The 19,046-nt window shown below is 29.8% G+C and overlaps 1 protein-coding gene across 6 annotated transcripts in view; it reads left to right on the top strand.

Annotated features, from left to right (window-relative positions):
• Positions 1–19,046, top strand: part of Hipk (Homeodomain interacting protein kinase) — a 63,663-nt gene that overhangs the window by 31,253 nt on the left and 13,364 nt on the right. For 4 of the 6 annotated variants that reach the window (XR_010844081.1, XR_010844082.1, XM_067049943.1 and 1 more), the window contains exons 9-16: positions 769–960; positions 2,121–2,325; positions 4,553–4,644; positions 4,764–4,864; positions 5,885–6,035; positions 7,755–7,966; positions 8,124–8,324; positions 10,712–10,864. Coding sequence is in view for 4 of the 6 variants with exons in the window: in XM_067049943.1 (XP_066906044.1) it covers positions 769–960; positions 2,121–2,325; positions 4,553–4,644; positions 4,764–4,864; positions 5,885–6,035; positions 7,755–7,966; positions 8,124–8,324; positions 10,712–10,864 (1,307 nt within the window). In the remaining 2 variants the exon portion in view is untranslated. The remainder of the gene's footprint in view (positions 1–768; positions 961–2,120; positions 2,326–4,552; positions 4,645–4,763; positions 4,865–5,884; positions 6,036–7,754; positions 7,967–8,123; positions 8,325–10,711; positions 10,865–19,046) is intronic. The other 2 variants (XM_067049945.1, XM_067049944.1) reach the window with 2 other exon arrangements.

Raw genomic sequence — 19,046 nt, 5'->3', positions numbered from 1 at the left:
CTTTCTTTTTATATTTTTTATTTTTCTATACTTACTGTGGTTGTTATCTTGTTTTGTTTTTAGCCCTGAAGAAGGCTAGAAACTCTAGCCGAAACGTCGGCACATTAAAATAAAATAAGGAAAATCATTGGGGAAGTGTTAAAAACCAATATTATAGGGATAGCCTTGATTTTCTCTTTGTTGAGCTGCAACTAAATGCTCATTTCTAATGCGGTCCTACAATTTATTAATCTTATCTTACTGCTTGTGGATCCTCTCGAGTATGGTTAAAAATGAAAGCATTTGAATGTCATCTCCATATAAGTAATGTTTTGTTGTGAATAGAATTAGAGATAACCATCTGAGGCTGCTTATAGCCATAGGAGTTGAGGTGTAAATCTTAACAACCTCAGAACTGCAGCGGTGCCTGCCCAGGAAGAGGGTTATTAAAAAAATAAATAAATACAAAAAGTCATTGCTCATAAACTAATTCAAAGCTAGTTTTTTACTCAGTAAGTGATCAGTGATTCGGAGAGAGGGAGGGTAGTTGCCCAATCAAGTAAATCACTTAACACAAGCAACCTTTGAAAAGCCTCTAAGTCTTATTCAGGGTGCCCTTGACCTCCCTCGGTGGGGCATTGAATGTCAATGTTTAGGTTCAAGTGATAAGAAAACAATGGTTTATATTCAGAGTGGAGCATCATTTTGTTTTTTAATATGAAAATAAAAATAGATTTTTTATACCCTAATATTATTGTTACATTTAATTTAATTTAATGGTATTCTTAGGTTGGTGGACAGCAGCAATATGTTCCAGTTTCAATGGTTGAACCAAGTAGTGTTTCCTGGGCTAGTAATCGGCAAATGGCTATGGTGCCTTCTTGGCAAGGAATAGCTGCCCAGCACAGTATCCAGCAACCTATGCTACCACCTCAAGAATGGGGTAGACCACTTCTTGTTCAGTCAGCTGCTCTTATTCAGGTCTATTATAAATTATTATATAAATAAATAAAGTTTAATTTTTTTACCATATTTTATTTTTATAATTTGACCTTGTTAATAGTAATTTTTTTTTTAACACTGCTGCTTCTAAATTAAAAAATTAATAATAAATTACATACAAATTTGGCAAAACCTTTCTAACCCTGAGGCAATAATTAATACTTACCACTGACCATGGCAAATCACTAGTTATTCTTTGTGTTGAAAGTGTTAGTGAATGTTTTTTATTGTCTTTTTGGTGTTTTCTTTCTATGAGTTTTGGGTGTTTTACAGTTAAAGTGCGAATTATACTAGGAACCAAATTGCAAGACTAGTATTATTTTGTATTTTCGAATAAACATTTGTTTCTTTAGAACCTAAAATACTTTGGAGCCTAAGATTTTTTAAAAATTAGATACTCCCTGGCTAGCTGTATATCTTGCTTTTGTTTCCATTAGGTCCAGCTTTAAAAACTATTCAACAAATATTTATCGCTTTTACCAAAACTAATGTTTCATTAAAACATTCACATTTGTTCCCTCCCTCCTAAAAAAAAAAAAACATCCTTTAGCAATTTTTATGAATTGTTTTGATTCTTCAGTCTCATAGTAAGTAAAATGTTTTTGCAAAGTTTCATCAATAGACTCATTATTTATTTTTTGAGAGTGGTTTTTATATTCTATAATGTGTACTATGATTAATCTCTACCTTACTCAATCTGTCTTCTTTTTATTAGTTTATTTTACTATTTTATTTCTTTGACTGTTTTTTATTGGTTAGCTATCAGAAGGCAAAAGATTGGTTGGAATATGAAGTTAGTTTCTTTTACAATTATATGGATTTCAGATGTGAAAATTGAATTTAAAAATAGAAATGGCCAAATCAAATAAAGTTTTTTTAATAAATTTAGTGTTAATTTGCTTCGGAAAGTGTTTTTAAGTTACTTCTTTTCTATCTATTAATTTTTCGACAATACTTAAATCTTGGTGTTGATGTATGGGTCATTTGAAAATTTGCAATGGCACTCCATGAGACTTTATTTTGTGAAACAGCTGTAAGAGAATAATATTAATTTTTTTTGTTAATTCTTAACATCTTCTGAATTTGACAATGATTAAATTACACATATTTGCCAGTTATTAAATATTTATATTTTGTAGGAGCAGCGGCCTGTTTTTACTACTGAGGTTTATGATAGAGTGGTTGAGAGTCCTAGTATGACATGGGGTAAAAGGAATATTGCAAAGCATCTTGCTCCTCCTGTTCCACACCACCATCTTACTCTACCAAGACAGTCTCATGATAAGAAAGACCAGCTACATCTTAGCCCTGTGAAAAAACGAGTCAAAGAAAGCACTCCTCCAAGTAATGACTGATGTTAATTTGTATATTAGAATTATAAAAAATAATATTAATCTTAGTTAAACAATTGATTTTTAGTGAAAAATTTATCTTTTTATTTGATCCTTTTATTCATATGTATAAATAGTTGCAGCAACATTTCAGGGTACTCCCTCTTTAGAATACTCAACCTAAAAATACAACATTAACTGGTAACAATAAACATATTTATATTTATATATACCTATATGTAATTTAATCTTACTTTTTTTCACATTTAGATTAATTATTTATTGATGCAATATTTTATAAATATTAATAAAAGGTTCAAATAAAAAGATTTAGTTCTTTAACAAAAAATTATTATAATCTTAAATCCAATAATCTTTAAAAACTATTGTAATTATTTGGCAACATTTTGTTTTTAATTGTTTATTACAAACAAAACCTACCCTTGGTATTTGTGCCAGTTGAAAACACAATGATCAATATACGAGTCAATTATTATCTGCAATATGGTTATAAAATTTTATTGTAATCAAATTGGAATAGGAAACTTACAAGCACATAATTTTTTTTATATAGTCCCCTTGCTTTTCAACGCACTTTGTCCATAGTTGTACAAGCTTCATGATGCCCTCATAAAAGAAGGTTTTTAGTTGAGCTGCAAGCCAGGAATGCACTGCTTCGTCCCAGGTAAATCAACAGCCCCTTAATGCCTCTTTGTGTGAACCAAACAAGTGATAGTTAGAAGGGGCAAGATCGGGACTATATGGAGGATGAGCCAGTACTTCAGAATTGAATTTATGGAGCGTTTCAGCAGTGTGGGCAGCATTATGCGGATGGGCATTGTCATGCAACAACACAACACCTTTTGACAACATTCCTAGGCATTTGCTTCGAATCGCAGGCTTTAGCTTGGCAGTAAGCATCTCACTGTAACGTACACTGTTTATTGTTGTGCCCCTCTCCTCATAATGTTCTAGTATTGGACCTTGTGAGTCCCAAAAAACCATAAACATCAGTTTTCCTGTGTATGGTTGGGTCTTGAACTTTTTCTTGCAAGGCAAATTTGGATATTTCCATTCCATACTCTGTTGTTTACTCTCCGGCTCGTAATGATGGATCCATGTTTCGCCGTCAGTAATAATCTTGTCTGAGAAGTTGTCCCGTTCGTTACCATAGAGATCCAAATGTTTTTGGCAAGTATCCAAGCGCATTTGTTTATGCAACTATGAATTTTGGAACCCATCTTGCACAAACTTTATGAAACCCACGTCTGTTGTTGATGATTCTGTAAACCAGTTTTTACATATTTTTTAGTTCATGAAATATCAATTAAATTTCTTGCGAAGGTAGGAGTCATCTGGCAGAAATGTTACAAATACTATGTGGTCAATTTGGGTACCAGCTCTTTTATGGCCCCAAATGTTTTCCTGACTAACATATTTTTAAAGTAATTAAAAATATCTAGAATGATCCTCAAGATTACCAACATTTGTGTTGGTACAGTCTTGAGACTTCTGAAATAATTTCTGCTTTGCTGTCAGCTATGACAGCATATTAAAACTATTTACAGATGAGCTTGGATTCAGCATAGAGTGAACCAGCTGTGTTTCATACCTTTCAATAAATGAACAAGAAAGTGCAAGTTTCACTATCTCTTACCATTATCAAGACTTTCACAATCTGAAAGGATGGGTTTTTCAACTCCATTATGACATGTGACCGAACAGAACCTCATGGCCAACAGGTTAGGGGAAAGAACTACTTCAGAGTCATCAAACTATTGTTGTATTTTTATGTTTTTCTGAACCATTTATTGACATTATGTAGAACTAGATCTGTTGATAAGTAGCAGATTAAAAATTAAAGCTAATACCTATTGAGAGCTCCTTGTTCAGGGTACATACAAAAAAGATGATGCCTGCCTGCTCATTCTAGGAAATATTTCAACATGCTTCCCTCTGTATAGACCTGACACCTGTAAGTGGTGATGAATATAGGACCTGGTTACCAAAAAATGTTACTTTATTTTGGTCTATTTATATTCTTATTTAATCTGACATCAATGTATATACTATGATATGACACTATGATGGTTCTGCACTTAGTTTTTAATGTTTGTAGAATGGATTTATCCATGGATAAAATGAATTTATCCTTTTATTGGAAATGGCGTGATGATAAAGGAGCTAAAATGTTTTAAATCATAAAATCTTCTGTATCTGATGAATTTATCTTTTTATAGCAGAATACAGTGGTCTGAGAATTCGTGGACGTACTACTCCCAACCAGTGGCAAAATCATTCATTGTCATCTCAACATGTTCCTCCAACTCAGGTAACTTTTTTTTTTTTTTTTTTTTTCTAAAAATTCATTCATAGAGATATTGTTTTCAGTTTTTACTATTTTTCTGTTGCAAAATATGATTGAATATGCTGGTGCAATTAATGTTTCAGAATTCCAGTCGTCAACAAACTATTACTATACATGACACTCCTTCTCCTGCTGTTTCTGTTATAACAATTTCTGATAGTGAAGATGAAGCTCCTCCCAAAAGGTAATTCATCTTTTAATTTGAAGTTGGTGGGTATATTTTATATTTTGTGTTTAATTGGTTTTGAAAATAATGTTTATATAATCAAAATTCAAATTCCATTTTAGTTTTGAATTGTTGATGGATTCTGTCTACTGTTGTATAATTTAATCTGGATGCAATTTTTTTTATATTAGTTTTATTTGATATGCCGATGTTTCGACTAAAATCATCAGCAGAAATAAAATTGGAATAAAGATTAGTTGTAAAAATTATAGGTAAAATAAGTAATTTAGATTGAAAAAATATATATATAAAATAAAATAATAGTATTAAATTATAATAATTAAACAGAAGTACAATGAGAATGGTATTGATGACAAAAATATATGTAATAATATATCGTAAATGTAGGAAAATAATAATTATAATGCTAGTAAATGACATAGTATGAGGGAATATAGTGATAATATGAAAGAACAGATAAAAATAATCATTCTTAAATGATGTTATGGCTAATGTTGCTATGTAAGTGAGGATAGAATAGAATTAGATATTATAGATACAAGCTATAAAGACTAACCGCATACGGCAGAGGTGGCTCAAGGGACAAATCCTGAAGATACGAGGAGTGGGGATTTAACAGATTTTCCACTAAATTAGGGTTTCATTAAAATCTGTTGGTCACTAACTTTTGCTAGCAATAATTGTCTTACATTCATCATTAAATATGTTTTTGTCACTTATTCCATTCATTGTCCTTCTGTTGAATCATAATTTTTATTTTTTAATTTGTTCAACTTACATTACCTCTCTTATCTATGATTTTCATAACTTATTTCTCATGTAATCTTTGTTTTTCAAAGTAAATTAACATATGTTCAATATGTTAGTTTACTTTGAAAAACAAATATTTTGGTGGAAGAATCATGTTGATTTAAAAGTGTTAAACATCTTATAAAACAATCTATTTTGTGAATTTATTTAACCTTTAACTTTATATTTAACTATCAAAAATAATTATTATTTAACTTATTTTTACAGTTCCCAACACTGTACTGCTTCTAGTTCTCGGCCTGTTCAACAGGCCAACACGACCTCTGTAAAACAACATAATGGCTTTGTTTCATGCTACACTGTTGCTGATAGTGATAATGAAGAACAGCATACACCATCCTCAAAAATTCATCATCAGGTATTATTTCATTCTTATAAATATAAAAAATTAATAATTTTATTTCCATTTTTATATTGATTTTTTAAGGGAGATGTTGGCTAGGATTGTTCTTTCAGCTTGCTTTTTTTCTGCATTGCATTTATCATTAGGTCCTTTTGTAGTAACTCTTCTCGCCACTAAATAATTGATAGCTGCAATTTTTCATTATTAGTTGGTTCAATGCCATGGGATAGGAGGCCTATTGTGCACCATTATCTTAGCGAGCTGTTTTGAGCTTGAGATTAATAGGTTCTATAAATCGTTTCATCCTGAGTGTTACAGAATCTGCACATGGGTGATCCTGTAAGCTTGAGGATGTATATGTAATTATTGAGTTTATGGTAACATAATTTAAATATTCCTTAGAATGACTGTCCAATTGAAGCAATATTTTACTTGGATTGTCACAGGGACCATCCAGAAATAGCTCCGAGTTTATGGGCTCTGGAGTTATAGGAGTGTTCATTCTTAGAACCATTCTTGGCTTACCTGTGAGCTTTATCATTATCAGAGGATCTGCAATGGACCATTCTTTTAACACCCACAGGTTTTGCCTACTGCTGTTTCATAAACCCATAGGCACTTGAGTGCTTTGTTAATTGTAATGACTATGTTATAGTAGTTTCTGGTCCAGAATAACCCTCTGGTATTTCACTTCTCTGTCAACTTTTCTTCTTTTTTGAAGGCACACACATTTACCTTGAGTTGGTTGAGGTTAGGACAATTGTCTTCACATCAATCCATCAAGATATCTTTTGATGTTTAGAGTAAATCTGAAAGTACGTTAAGGTACTTCTCTCCAGTCAGAACATCCTTCATCTGTGTATGATTGTGCATAGAAGCCACAGAAAAAGTTTCTATCATATGATGAGAACTTAATAGAATGAGTGAAACAAAATCACATGTTTCATGATTTACATTTTCAGTGATACAGAGTAATCTTTACATATTTTTATCTATTATTGTAGTCTTGGTTAATTTTTCTATGAAAAAGTTTTATATATTGCAGAAGCAGTTCACAACACCAAGATTACAATTCAGTTATTTTAAGAAATGAAACTTTAAATTTGAGTAAATATATATTTTTTTAATTTAGTTAATTATAAATAAACCCTTTAGTCACAAAATATTTTTAAAATTGAACCTGGAATTTTCATTTTATATAGATAGTTTGTGGCTACCTGATAATGGAGTTCCATTAGTCATTTTGTTCTTGCAATAGTTGAAAAAAATTAAAAGTTGTGAACAGATAACGGTCTTTTACTAAAACCAGAGTTGGGCATACTTCTGTTCATAAAAATGAATACTCATTGTACATGTATTTACAAAAGTACTTCCTTACAAATATGAATACAAAAGCTTATCAGAAGCAATAAGTCCACATATGAAGACTTAATATGAGTAACTCACTCAGGTGTACCTGTTTCTCATGAGTCTTTTGAGTATGGTCAAGAGGACAGGAGTGAGCAGCCTCCATTCCCAACATTGTGGGTTAGTCGAGATATTACTCCTTGTTGATACCTCTAAACCAGATTTTGAGTATACATTTATAATAATAATTTGTTATTCTTTAAATATTCTAATTGTCTTAGCAGTCTCATATTAGGCTCCTAAAAGGAAAATGTATTATTCAAAATACTTTTTTTATATTATCAAAATGATACTATTACTCAATTATTATTTTTAAAATTATTTTAGGGTCAACAATATTCATCAAATGGAAGATGTTCTCCAGCAAAAGTTACTGCAAATTTATTTGATAACTCCTCCAAAGGCCAGTATCAACATCCAAGTCCCTCAAAACCGGGTGATTATCTACATTGTTTTAGGGACATAAAACATGAGCCTCATCATAAGTACCTTTCACGAGCTGAAGAATCAAGTCAGTGTTGTACTGCTGTAGAAAATGGGTAAGTGCACATATAACAAATTTTGTTTTTTTTTTTGTTTTTTTTTGTATTAAATGTATGAAACTAAACTTTGACAAAAATATACACTAAATCATATAAAATCTTATGTTTACTTACACATAATTTTTAAATCAGAATTTTTTAAATTTTATTTTAGATATACTCCTGCTGTATCCCAAAAGAAAAGGCTTATTGTGAAAGCTCAGTCTGAATGTATGTTAAATGGTGTTATAACAAAACAAGAACCTGCAGAGTTATATCATCAACCAGTTTGCCATGGTCATGCAGGAACCATGTGTAAAGAGCCATATCATCATTATGTTGCTCAGGAGCAGCATATAGTTCTTCCTTATGCTAGGTAGGCAATAATAATTTAAAGCAAGTTAATACATTCCTCTACAATTCATGTAAAATGAAAATTGTGATAAGTAGAGTTTCCTAATTTTTTACTCTCCATAACGCTTCTTTGTTTCTAATTTTTGTTGCTTTTTCCAGATTCTCCATTTCAAAACAACCAATAAACCTAATCTACGATTAGAGATTTGGTTAAATAAACATTCATGATATTTTGCCTTTAAAATCGCTTTTTTCTTTCTTTTTTTTTTTTTTAAAGATTGAACTGTTCGAGGTTAAAAGAATGAAAAGTACCTGTTTAAAAGTTATAATTCAAGTGAGGGATAAATGGTAAAAAAAAAAAGTTAATCTATAGATATATAAGAAGATGGTCAGGGTTGCGGTCAAAAGAGAAAAAAAAATAATTCCAACTATTTTTTTGACGTGACAACGTCTTATAAATTAGATCGCAGGGAGTCATGTAGGCAAAAGTGTAGCGTAACGGAAATAGAATGGGCGTGGCTTAGTAGTATAGTAGTGGGGGTAATTGAGGTTATAGATATTGGAAGTCATGTAGGCAAAAGTGTAGCGTAACGGAGAGTGCGGTGGTGGGGGTAATGATGTATTCTGATCATTAAATTATGTCTGAAATAAGGAATATGCGCATAATAATCTCATATTTCTCGTACCATCGTCCGATTATGAACAGAATAATGGAAATTAATTGTTAAATATAAATATCATTTGTAAAGGGAAATAAATATCTTGATTCAAATATTGTGTGTCTATTTTATTAATATTATTATTCCAATATTTAGCATAAAGTTGTCACATCAGGCGCGTTTCGGCGCTTCGCCACACACACCCGAGTTTTTTTTTTGTTTAATCTTGTTAATGTTAATCTATAAAATTCTTGAGTCTAACAAAACAATAAAATGTTTACTGGGCTTTTTATATTTCTTAGATGTGTTTACTTTTTATAACAGTATTGTAAGAATATCTAAATTTTATATTTATTAGGTATAGTTATAGAGAAATTTACTGAACAATCTATAAAAATCTTTACCTACTTTCATTAAACATTTAGGAGTTCAACTACTTTGTTCCTCTGAAAATATTTTCCTGAGTACTGTTCCTAAATTATGTTTATTTGCATTCTGATTCATAAACATGAACCTTTTCAACATATTCCTATTTACCTTCCCTGCTTTTATCACCAATGTTTTGGAGGGTAATCACATAGAAATATTAATCTGGATAAATTCTCATTTCATTGATACGTTCAAATTCCATGATTCTATTTTGATTGATTTGGCTTTAGTCCTGCTCCGCTACAAACATTATTTTGATTACTGCCCCCAAAAATGAAGATTTATTTTGATAAAATTGGAAGAATCTAATATTGATTTTTAGAAAAGAATGTAGAAAAAATCATCTTTTCAGAGAAGGACTCATTTATTAAATTTAAACGAAACAAATTGTATTAAAGTTATACTTAAATTAAAAATTTAATTTAAGTCAGCATATCTAATTTAAATTAAATAAAATGACTAAGATCTGATTATTTTCTCCATTATAAAATCTTTAGTCAACTTAATCCTATTAATTCTACCACTGGTACCCCCTAACATTTATAATCTACATAGCCTTGATGAAGACACATGATTAGATCAGAATGTTGGCATATCTAATAAAAACAAAATAAAATGACTGCATCCTAATTATTACCTCCAAGAAAAAAAATTTACAAACTCGCCTAACTAAATAATTTTATTTTATTTTAATATTTAATAATAATAATTTTCCCTTATTCTCTAAATTACCCCACTCACTATAGGTATTCAATAAAATGGATATATGTAATAGACCCAGAAGTAACACACAAATGAAATAATATTTTTTAATTGAATTCCTAGCTTTGTGATCGTTGTTCTTTTTCCTTATAAATTTATTTTTTTGAATTATAGTCTGGATTTAATACTCAGTAAGAATTGTACACATAAAACTACATGTAATAAAAAGGACTAATATTTTTTAAAAAATGGAATTTTATAATCTTAATTATCAGTGGTAAATAAAATTTAGGAAACTTAAAAAACGATCTGAATCTGGATTGGTGAATTTAAGTTAACACAATCCTAAATGCTTAGCAAGCCTTTGCAATTACAAAACATGCAACAACTATAGAATTGCACAATGGACCACCAATCTATTTGGAATTGAATATTGCAAAATGGACCGCCAATCTATTTGGAATTGAATAGTATTCAAATATATATGAAGTGAAATCTTTAACGAAATTTTTTTTTCTATGAATTCTACAGTAGCCCAGATAATATGAAAAGACATTTTTTAGCATAAATCATATTTAAAACATTCAGTAAAATAATTTGATGTTTGTTGCTTTACCAGCAATGAAAAAAGAGTTCTATTGGGGCACAAGAGGTCTGACCCTGCCAGAGAATATCATCGTGTTCAACCACCTGCTGCCCATTCTTCTAGAGATCAACATATGATTGCGAAACCATGGCCTCCTCAAGCTATTCCCCTTCATCAGCCGTTCAGGTATCCTATATATTGATCTTGATTTTTTATCCTTGTTTTTGCTATTTTCTTTTCATAACTTAATTTTTCACTACTATCAATAATGATCTATTTCAATTTGCTAATGGCTTTATTTTTTCTAATATCTGAGAGACGTAATGATTAGCATGTTATTTTTTTCTGTGTTCCAATGCAGAGCTTGGTTTAAAAGATTATGAATGTCAAATAGTCTTTTCTTTCTTTTTTTAAGATTTATTCATATGTGTTAAAATTAATTAATCAAATTTAATATATGACCATTCTGTTGATTTATAATTGGTCAAGGTTTATTATTTATTTTATTCATATTTCTCATGTCGGAGAAGAATCATTACTGTGTTTGAATACTTTTTTTCTACATAAAATTGTAATATAAAACAATAATAATAATGGCTCAGTGAATCCAAAGGTTCAATGCTGATACCACAGAGTGTCGTCTACAGACATCTCCCTAATCACCTGCCCAAACCCAAGTTCATTATATCAATCTTGATTCAATTCTCCCACCAACAAGATTTTTAGAGATATGTTCGTTAGTAAACCCAACAACCTTACCAGCTTATCTTATTCACTGCAATGATATCACCTAAATTATACTTACCAGGTACAGTTCATGCAGTTCGAGGGCCGTCCGTGGCTCAGGTGGTCGAGGTGCAGGTCTTTTCAACCTGAGAACTGCGGTGGTGCTGGTTTGAATCCAGCCTGGGGGGGGTCGACTTTTTTCATTTCTGTGGCGGTCCCACAAAATGAAAACTTGACTCCCCAAATATTTTATACAATGTGGACTTTTAAAAACCTTCTGGAGCTGTTCCTACTTTAATGTAGGAGGCCACTTTTGGTAAACTTATAGAACAGTTAGAAGGATAATAGTTTTGTAAACTAACTTTTAAGTTTCTAGACTGAAGGCATGAGCTAAGCAATTTTGAAATTGAAAATAATAAGCATTTCTCTCCTTCAACATCACCTTTATTTTTTTGTCAATTTTGTTTTTTCTAGTTACTATAGACCCTAAATACTTGAACCACTCTATCTGTTGGAATGTATTACCTCCTATATCTATACCACTGAAATAGTTGTCTTTTCTGCTGTTAACCATTTATTTTGTTTTATCCGTATTTATGTTGAGATTCTACTATCCTTACTAGGTTTTGTCTACATAGTTTCCTCATTTTCACCTTACAGTACTAAAGCCTCGGCATACTGAAGCCATGGATATTCTACTACTCAGAGTTAAATTCTTTTCGGTATGCATCACCTCTCTAAGTAATAAAGTAAATTGTTAAGAAAAAATCCATAATAATAAATAATAAAAAATACCTATCAGAAATTCTTTCATATTTATTTATATATTCTCTTCAATTTATTTCTTTATTTCCTCTCTTTTTTTTTATATGTTGGCACTACTTTTTTTTTTCTCAAAAATCAAAATATCAAGGTTCAAACTTACACAATTACTTTATTGATACCTTCAAAGGTTAAGAAAAAGAGACTACATGTCAACATCGAATAAATGTTATTCAAATTACCAAGAATGTTAAAAATGTTGAGTAAAATTTGTCAATTAAGAATTGCTGCTCTGTTTCGAAATTCAGCAGTAGTAAGTTGTAGGATTGAGCCAGGACAAGTCTGGTTTTAAGGATTTTGATGGAGGTCAATACCTGTTTGCATTTTACAGGCCTAAAATTCACCCTTACCAAAACAAAACATGAAGTACCATCTGTAGAATTTTTAACACCCTTAGCCTTGCCATCCAATAGAATAGAAAACAACTTGATCATCCTTCCCCAAGTTTTCATCTGACCAACGGAAGACCCAAATGAGAATTTTCTGGAGCTGACATTTGACTGTCAGCAACCAATTTACCTCGTGCCAGAGGTGGATTCAAATATTGTCTTTAGGGAGGGTGCTTTGGGAAATAAAAAATACTCTATAAACTATGTTTAGGAGCTAAGGCCAATGGAGAAAGTTGAAAAAAATGAAACTCATTAAACAACATGCCATCATGAAGTTAAAATGAAGATGGAATGGAACAAGCCTCTACGGTGAAATGGAATGAGCCGTTTCATTCTAATTGTTGGAATGGCCTGTGTCAAAAAAATATATTGAGATGGTTGTTGAGGATTTACTATTAATATTGTACTCACCTACTAAAGGAGGCTGTAGATAGGAAAATGTAAAAGTATATTGAGCATGCCCAATTCATAGAGAAATGTGTTGTATGAGTGAGTTTCACCATTTATAAAAAAAAAATCTAGGAGGTTAGGTTTATTTACTTTTTTTTTTTTTTTTATAAAACTATTGAATGAGTTCTGATACGTATTAAGTTCCAATTCTCCACCAATGATCAATGAACAGTAATTTGAAAAAAGTTTCTTCTGGCTGTTGAGAAATGAAATCAATACAGTCGTTTTTTATAGAAATATGCATCATATTTCATTCAAATTTCTATTCAACTAAGTCAATTCTAAGCAGAAAAAAAAATTCTTTTTAATATTTTCCATATCAGTATGAAATAAACTTGTAAATCAATGCTAGTTGAAAGTTTTTTAAACTTTTCTCAAGTATAAATTGTAGAGTATCATATTAGTATCTTACATTTTAAATCTAAATAGTACACAACTTCTACAACTCACTCACTCACAAGCAGTGAGTCGTATAGTTTTACAACTTTGGTCCTGTGACTTTTTGTGGTATTTTTCATTGGTAATAAATGGGAAGGAACTAAATTTTTAAAAATCTAGCTCTAAAAATATCTAGGACAAATTTCAGACTTTTAACTTTTTATGTTTACATCCAAAACTGTACTTCTTAATGATATCTTTCTACTTCAAGAATTACAGAACAGAATAGAATTCTTCATCAAGTGAGTACCTAACAATATCAATTAATTCTATCAATGGTAAAATGAACAGCTTTTTTAACTTTTCTAAAATGTAACTTCTAAGCACATGTACAATGAAACTAGCTTTTTTAAATTTAAAAAAATATAAAATGTTCTCTTTTAAATTTTTATAATTATCAAATTTTGCATAAAGCAAATATCTATTATTTGAATTTATTCTTATGTAAGTTCAAAATGTCCAATTTTTTCTGATATACACTGCATTACGCATAAAAGCTTGCCTGTAAATTACAATTATATAACTGTGACTGATTGGTTAGCTTATGACGAAAACGAGTCTCTTTTTGGAATTTCCCCATCTATCAGCTAAAAACTATATGATTGCCAAGTTTCAAGTTTATAAATTTGTATACTTCTCTAAAAGTATATTAGAAATTATAATATAAATTCTTTTAAAAATTTGTAGTGATGAATTAATGAGGGAGACTATGTGACTCACTGACTGAGTTAGAATTACTAACTGCTCTAGGAACAACGAACAACAAATCTGTCTGTTATTTTGAATAAAAATTTATAGTTTTCTCTAGAAATCCTAAATTCCAGTACTGTTGCTTGAATGAAAACAAATAACGATGAAATATACATGTTATTAATTAATCAAAAACCTGTTATAAACTTGTTTTACATTACTAATTATATTAAAAATACATTTAGAAATTATTCTATTGGTTGTCTGTGCATATGTTTTTGTGGGTGAGCGTGTTAATTTATATAACTAAAAGGGAATGGGTAGAAGGATAACAATAAGGAGAAAGTTATTGTGTAAGAAGTTTTTTTAATCATTGGTAAATTAATTATAATTTTTGAATATTGTAATTACAATTAATATTTTTTACCCAGTTTTTATTAATTTTAAAAGATGTCGAGTATTTCAAATGTTTAATGTCACCCACTGAGGGGGAAAACCTCTATCTTAACTAAAATAGTAGGGAAAAGAGCATCTTTATTTTTTGTCCAACTTCTGGTTTGTGTGGGAACTAAAACATATTTGAGAAGAAATAATCCTTTCAAATTGTAATTTGAATTTTATATGCTATTTATTTTGCTGGTTTATAAGTTAAGTTATATCTTTATTCAAATGCACTAGTTGATAGCAGGTTTACTTCACTTGATGATCTGATAAATCTTATTATTATTAATCTAGTCTTTGTTCTGCACATTCTAAAAGTAACTATAATTTTTGAATTGCACAAAAAAAAAATTATTTGGAATTATGACCGTAGAATGATTGTTATTTATTATTTTTTCTTGGATATCTTCATTCAATATGTTGAAGGGATATAAAAAATTTTTGCACTTTAAATTTAGAGTTAATTTAAACTTTTTTTTTTTACATTGGTATTTAGTAAGAAATTAATCATAAGACTGAAATATTTGAATGATTATTGTTTCCTTATTATTTTTCCTAATAGTTACAAAGTTCTTTGTATATTTGTGTTCAAGTTGATATTATACTTATGTACCTCTGATTTTAGCCTAATTAAAAAGTCATAAAATATTTTTTATCTTAAATATTTTCCCTTAGAATGTTTGTTTTGTCTTGGTACATTTTTTTTTCTTTTTATTTCATTTTGTATCCATATTTGTTACTTTTATTGTGACAATAACCAGATGCATTAATATAACTGGTAATAATAATAATAATTAATGAATTAATTAATATAACTGGTAGTATTGAAGCTCGTGGACATAAAAAAAATTGGATTACCGATACTCATAGGTTTTACATTACTCATCCTTTTATTAAAGTCGTGATTATAAAAAAAAGTATTAATGTTAATGTTAAACAAGGATATTTAATTTGTTTATATTTTTTGATCATCTTAATTACTTCTTTTATAATTCAGATATGCAGAGAATTTATATGTATATATTAGTATTAATGTGATTGATCAACATCTGAATACTAAATACATTATTATGATGATTCAAATGTGTATAGCATAAGGTATAGAGAGAACTCTACTCTGGAATAGTGAGAAAAACAATAAAATGGTGTATTTTGTACATAAATAGAAATTATATTTAGTAAGTATTAATTATATTAAAAGTTTTAAAGTTAACCATACAAAATTAAAGTATAAGGTGGTTCATGTGGCAATAAAAACATTCTAACAATATTAGAATAAGCTATTTAAATCAAAACTTTTGTTAATAGAGTCTTTTTTTCTATTTTAAATACCTTTGTGACCACCACCCAGACCATCTTATCTTTCAATATTAATTTTAAGTAATTAGAACAAATAACATCTAATAAATAAAAATTACCATAACTAAAAGAGATTATGATTAAAAACACGTAGATTTATGTGATTAAGTAAAAAAAAAGAAATTCTCCTAAAGAAAATATAATAGATGCAAAATAAAGAATGGTCCACAAAATATACTTATATATACTTATGAAACATGAATAATGACACCAAAATAAGTACATACATATAGAAGAAATAAATTATATTTATATATAAAAATATAATAAAAATTGATATGATAGCGATAAGCAAAAACTTAAACTCGAGAGACTCCATTTTCTTATATGTGGGTCGTACGACAAGTTTGTGGTCTTTGTTTGGTCATTCAAGTATGAAAATGTGAGGGGAATTTTGAGTCAGAGAGCATAGTCCGTTAATAAGTGAAAATAGGATTCATTGTGTATATCTTAATACTTGTCCGTCTCACCAATTGGAAGTTGAAAGTGTGTGTAGAACTTAACAATCATATTAACAACACAAAACTGCATTCAATGCATCATGAAAATATGTAGATTTGATTTGTTCATTCATAATTGAGGTCACGATGCTGTCACCTTTGATGAGCTACATCTTGACACACTGACTTATAAAATTTCCAACTACTGCTTTACATATAAACTTGGATATCATCTGACATGTAAATATTACTAGGTTATGCATAATACCAAGACACATAACAAAATTGCATAAGCGTAAAACCTTTGACTTATTGGGTACCATATTTCAAACTGAGATGCAGACACAAGGGTGAAAAGGTCCAACAATATCGCCCTGTCTTTTGACCTGTTTGATGGTTTTTTTGTGCAATCATTGGTTCAGATTGCCAAATAAAATATTGATTAGGGATTTAGGATTAACAATTGCTTGTTTATGTTGAGAGGGGAATGGTATCAGATATATCAGATAGAACACTTAGAAAAAAAGAATAGTATATCATATCATATGTTTTAGAGAAATCTAGGAATGTAAGGATTGCTAATTGTTTTAGAGAAGTGGGAGGGGCTGATACAAAATGTGAAGAGTTTGGGTTTAATATTTGATATTTGGATTAAGTTTGAGAGGATAGAAACAAGACCAGTTACAGAGAAGCTGAAAGGAGGTTCTGTAGAGTAGATATTGTACCTCTTCAACGCTCTGTTGGATCTTTAATCATTAGAATCTTGAAGGAAATTAGTTTCTAGGCTATCAGATATAAATGTTTTGGAGTAGAGAGATTACATATAATTGATTCTAAAGAAGAATTAAATGGAACCAGAGGAAGATTATAAACTAAGGCATAAAGAAGAAGATAAGTATTTAAGGAAATCTTAACAATAATGAACTTTACTTGTGCATAATCAGATAATGATAAACAGTAGAAGATTTGGGTCTACATACCTTAATGGGCAAGAATTATTGGACCAGCCTTCACTGCCACAAGTCAGGCCAACGTGATCTCTTGTTATTCATTTTTTTTCTTTTGGCTATACAGCTGTTATTGATTGTTAATTTTTTTAGGAATGCAACTGTAATGTCATCAACACCCCTGTTTTATCAAGCAGTGGTAGTAGTTCAGGGGAAATTCTACACTTTTGAAAACATAGTGTTTTCTTATCATAAAGACTATGAGAACAAAAACACATTTATTTTTTTAAAGGTACATTGATATTATGAATTTAATACTCATTTCTTATCAAGAGAAAATGGTAAAAAAAAAAAAAAAAAGTGTAAAATCTATGATGAGTAAATTTTATTAAAAAAAAAAGTTCCTGTTACATTCCAGGCATATATCTAGCTTAAATTCATAATTTCAATTTTGGACATCTTTTCATTTTAGAACTTAGCTGTCATATACATCATACCCATCAACACACTAGCCATTTTGCAAGACTTGATTGTTTGAACTCACAAGGCCTTGAAATGTGTACTTCCATTGTAAATTCAGATTCAAAATTTTCACCATTGCAATACCTCCTCATATGCAATAACCAAAGGGTTGGTAGAGTCACTTATTCCTCAAAACTTCTTGAAAATCATAATCTTATTCTAGTTAAACAAAGTGTTCTCTCCCAAATTCCTAACCTAGCCTAGGACATGGATTCAAACCACTTTCATGATTCTCAATACCTTGTAAATAAAACCAGTACTGTCACTGGTCGTTCTCTACTTCTATGTCTGCTACCAACCTAAGCCTCTTCCTTCTTCAGATGCATAGTGCATCAAATCTTGTACATTCCATAACATTTAAAATACTAAGAGGAAGTAAAAAAAAGACTAAAGATTGGATATGTTCATTATTTTTTTGGTTATGAAATTAATCAGTTCAGGCATATGTCTGGAAACCGAAAAGAATTATTTAGTATAATTACACGTTCTAATATTATTTATGAATTTGTAATTTGTGGATAGTAAATTTTATCCAATTTAAGTCTCAAAACAATCTATTTATCTTTATTAGTCTATTTCGTCTATAATTCGGCCATCCTCAAGAACAATCCTAAATAGAGTTTGCAACCACATCAATTTTAAAAAACTTTATGTAGGCTATTCTGCCCAGATCAATAATTTATTAATATTAAAACTTTTAATCACAATCAATTTACACTATTATACTTTATCACAACAATCTAAATTGACTAGCAGAATAGCCTGCATAAAGTTTTTTAAATTGATGTGGTTGTAAACTGTATTTAAGATTGTTCTTGAGGATGGCCGAATTGGCCGAAATATTGGACTTATTAAGAAATATAGATTGTTTTGAGACTTAAATTGGATAAAAATTATTTTATTTAAACAGTCTCAAGAAAGTGAAAAGATTATTTATGAAATCAAAACACTGCCACTTACATTGACTGAAGAACTATTGCTTAAGAATTCCATAGAATATCTGTCACATCTAAAGATGTAACCTTCACTTAAGTGTTATGCTGCCCAATAGTCAGATTTACACAATGTTTTTGAAATTAATATTTGAAATGTAGTATTTCAAGATTTACATACATAATATATTATTTAAGGTGTGTGTGTATAT

Source organism: Halyomorpha halys, unplaced genomic scaffold (assembly GCF_000696795.3).
Source record: "Halyomorpha halys isolate HHAL.00 unplaced genomic scaffold, Hhal_1.1 Scaffold154.1, whole genome shotgun sequence".
Lineage (NCBI taxonomy): Eukaryota > Metazoa > Arthropoda > Insecta > Hemiptera > Pentatomidae > Halyomorpha > Halyomorpha halys.
This window is presented reverse-complemented; position numbering and strand designations above follow the sequence as displayed.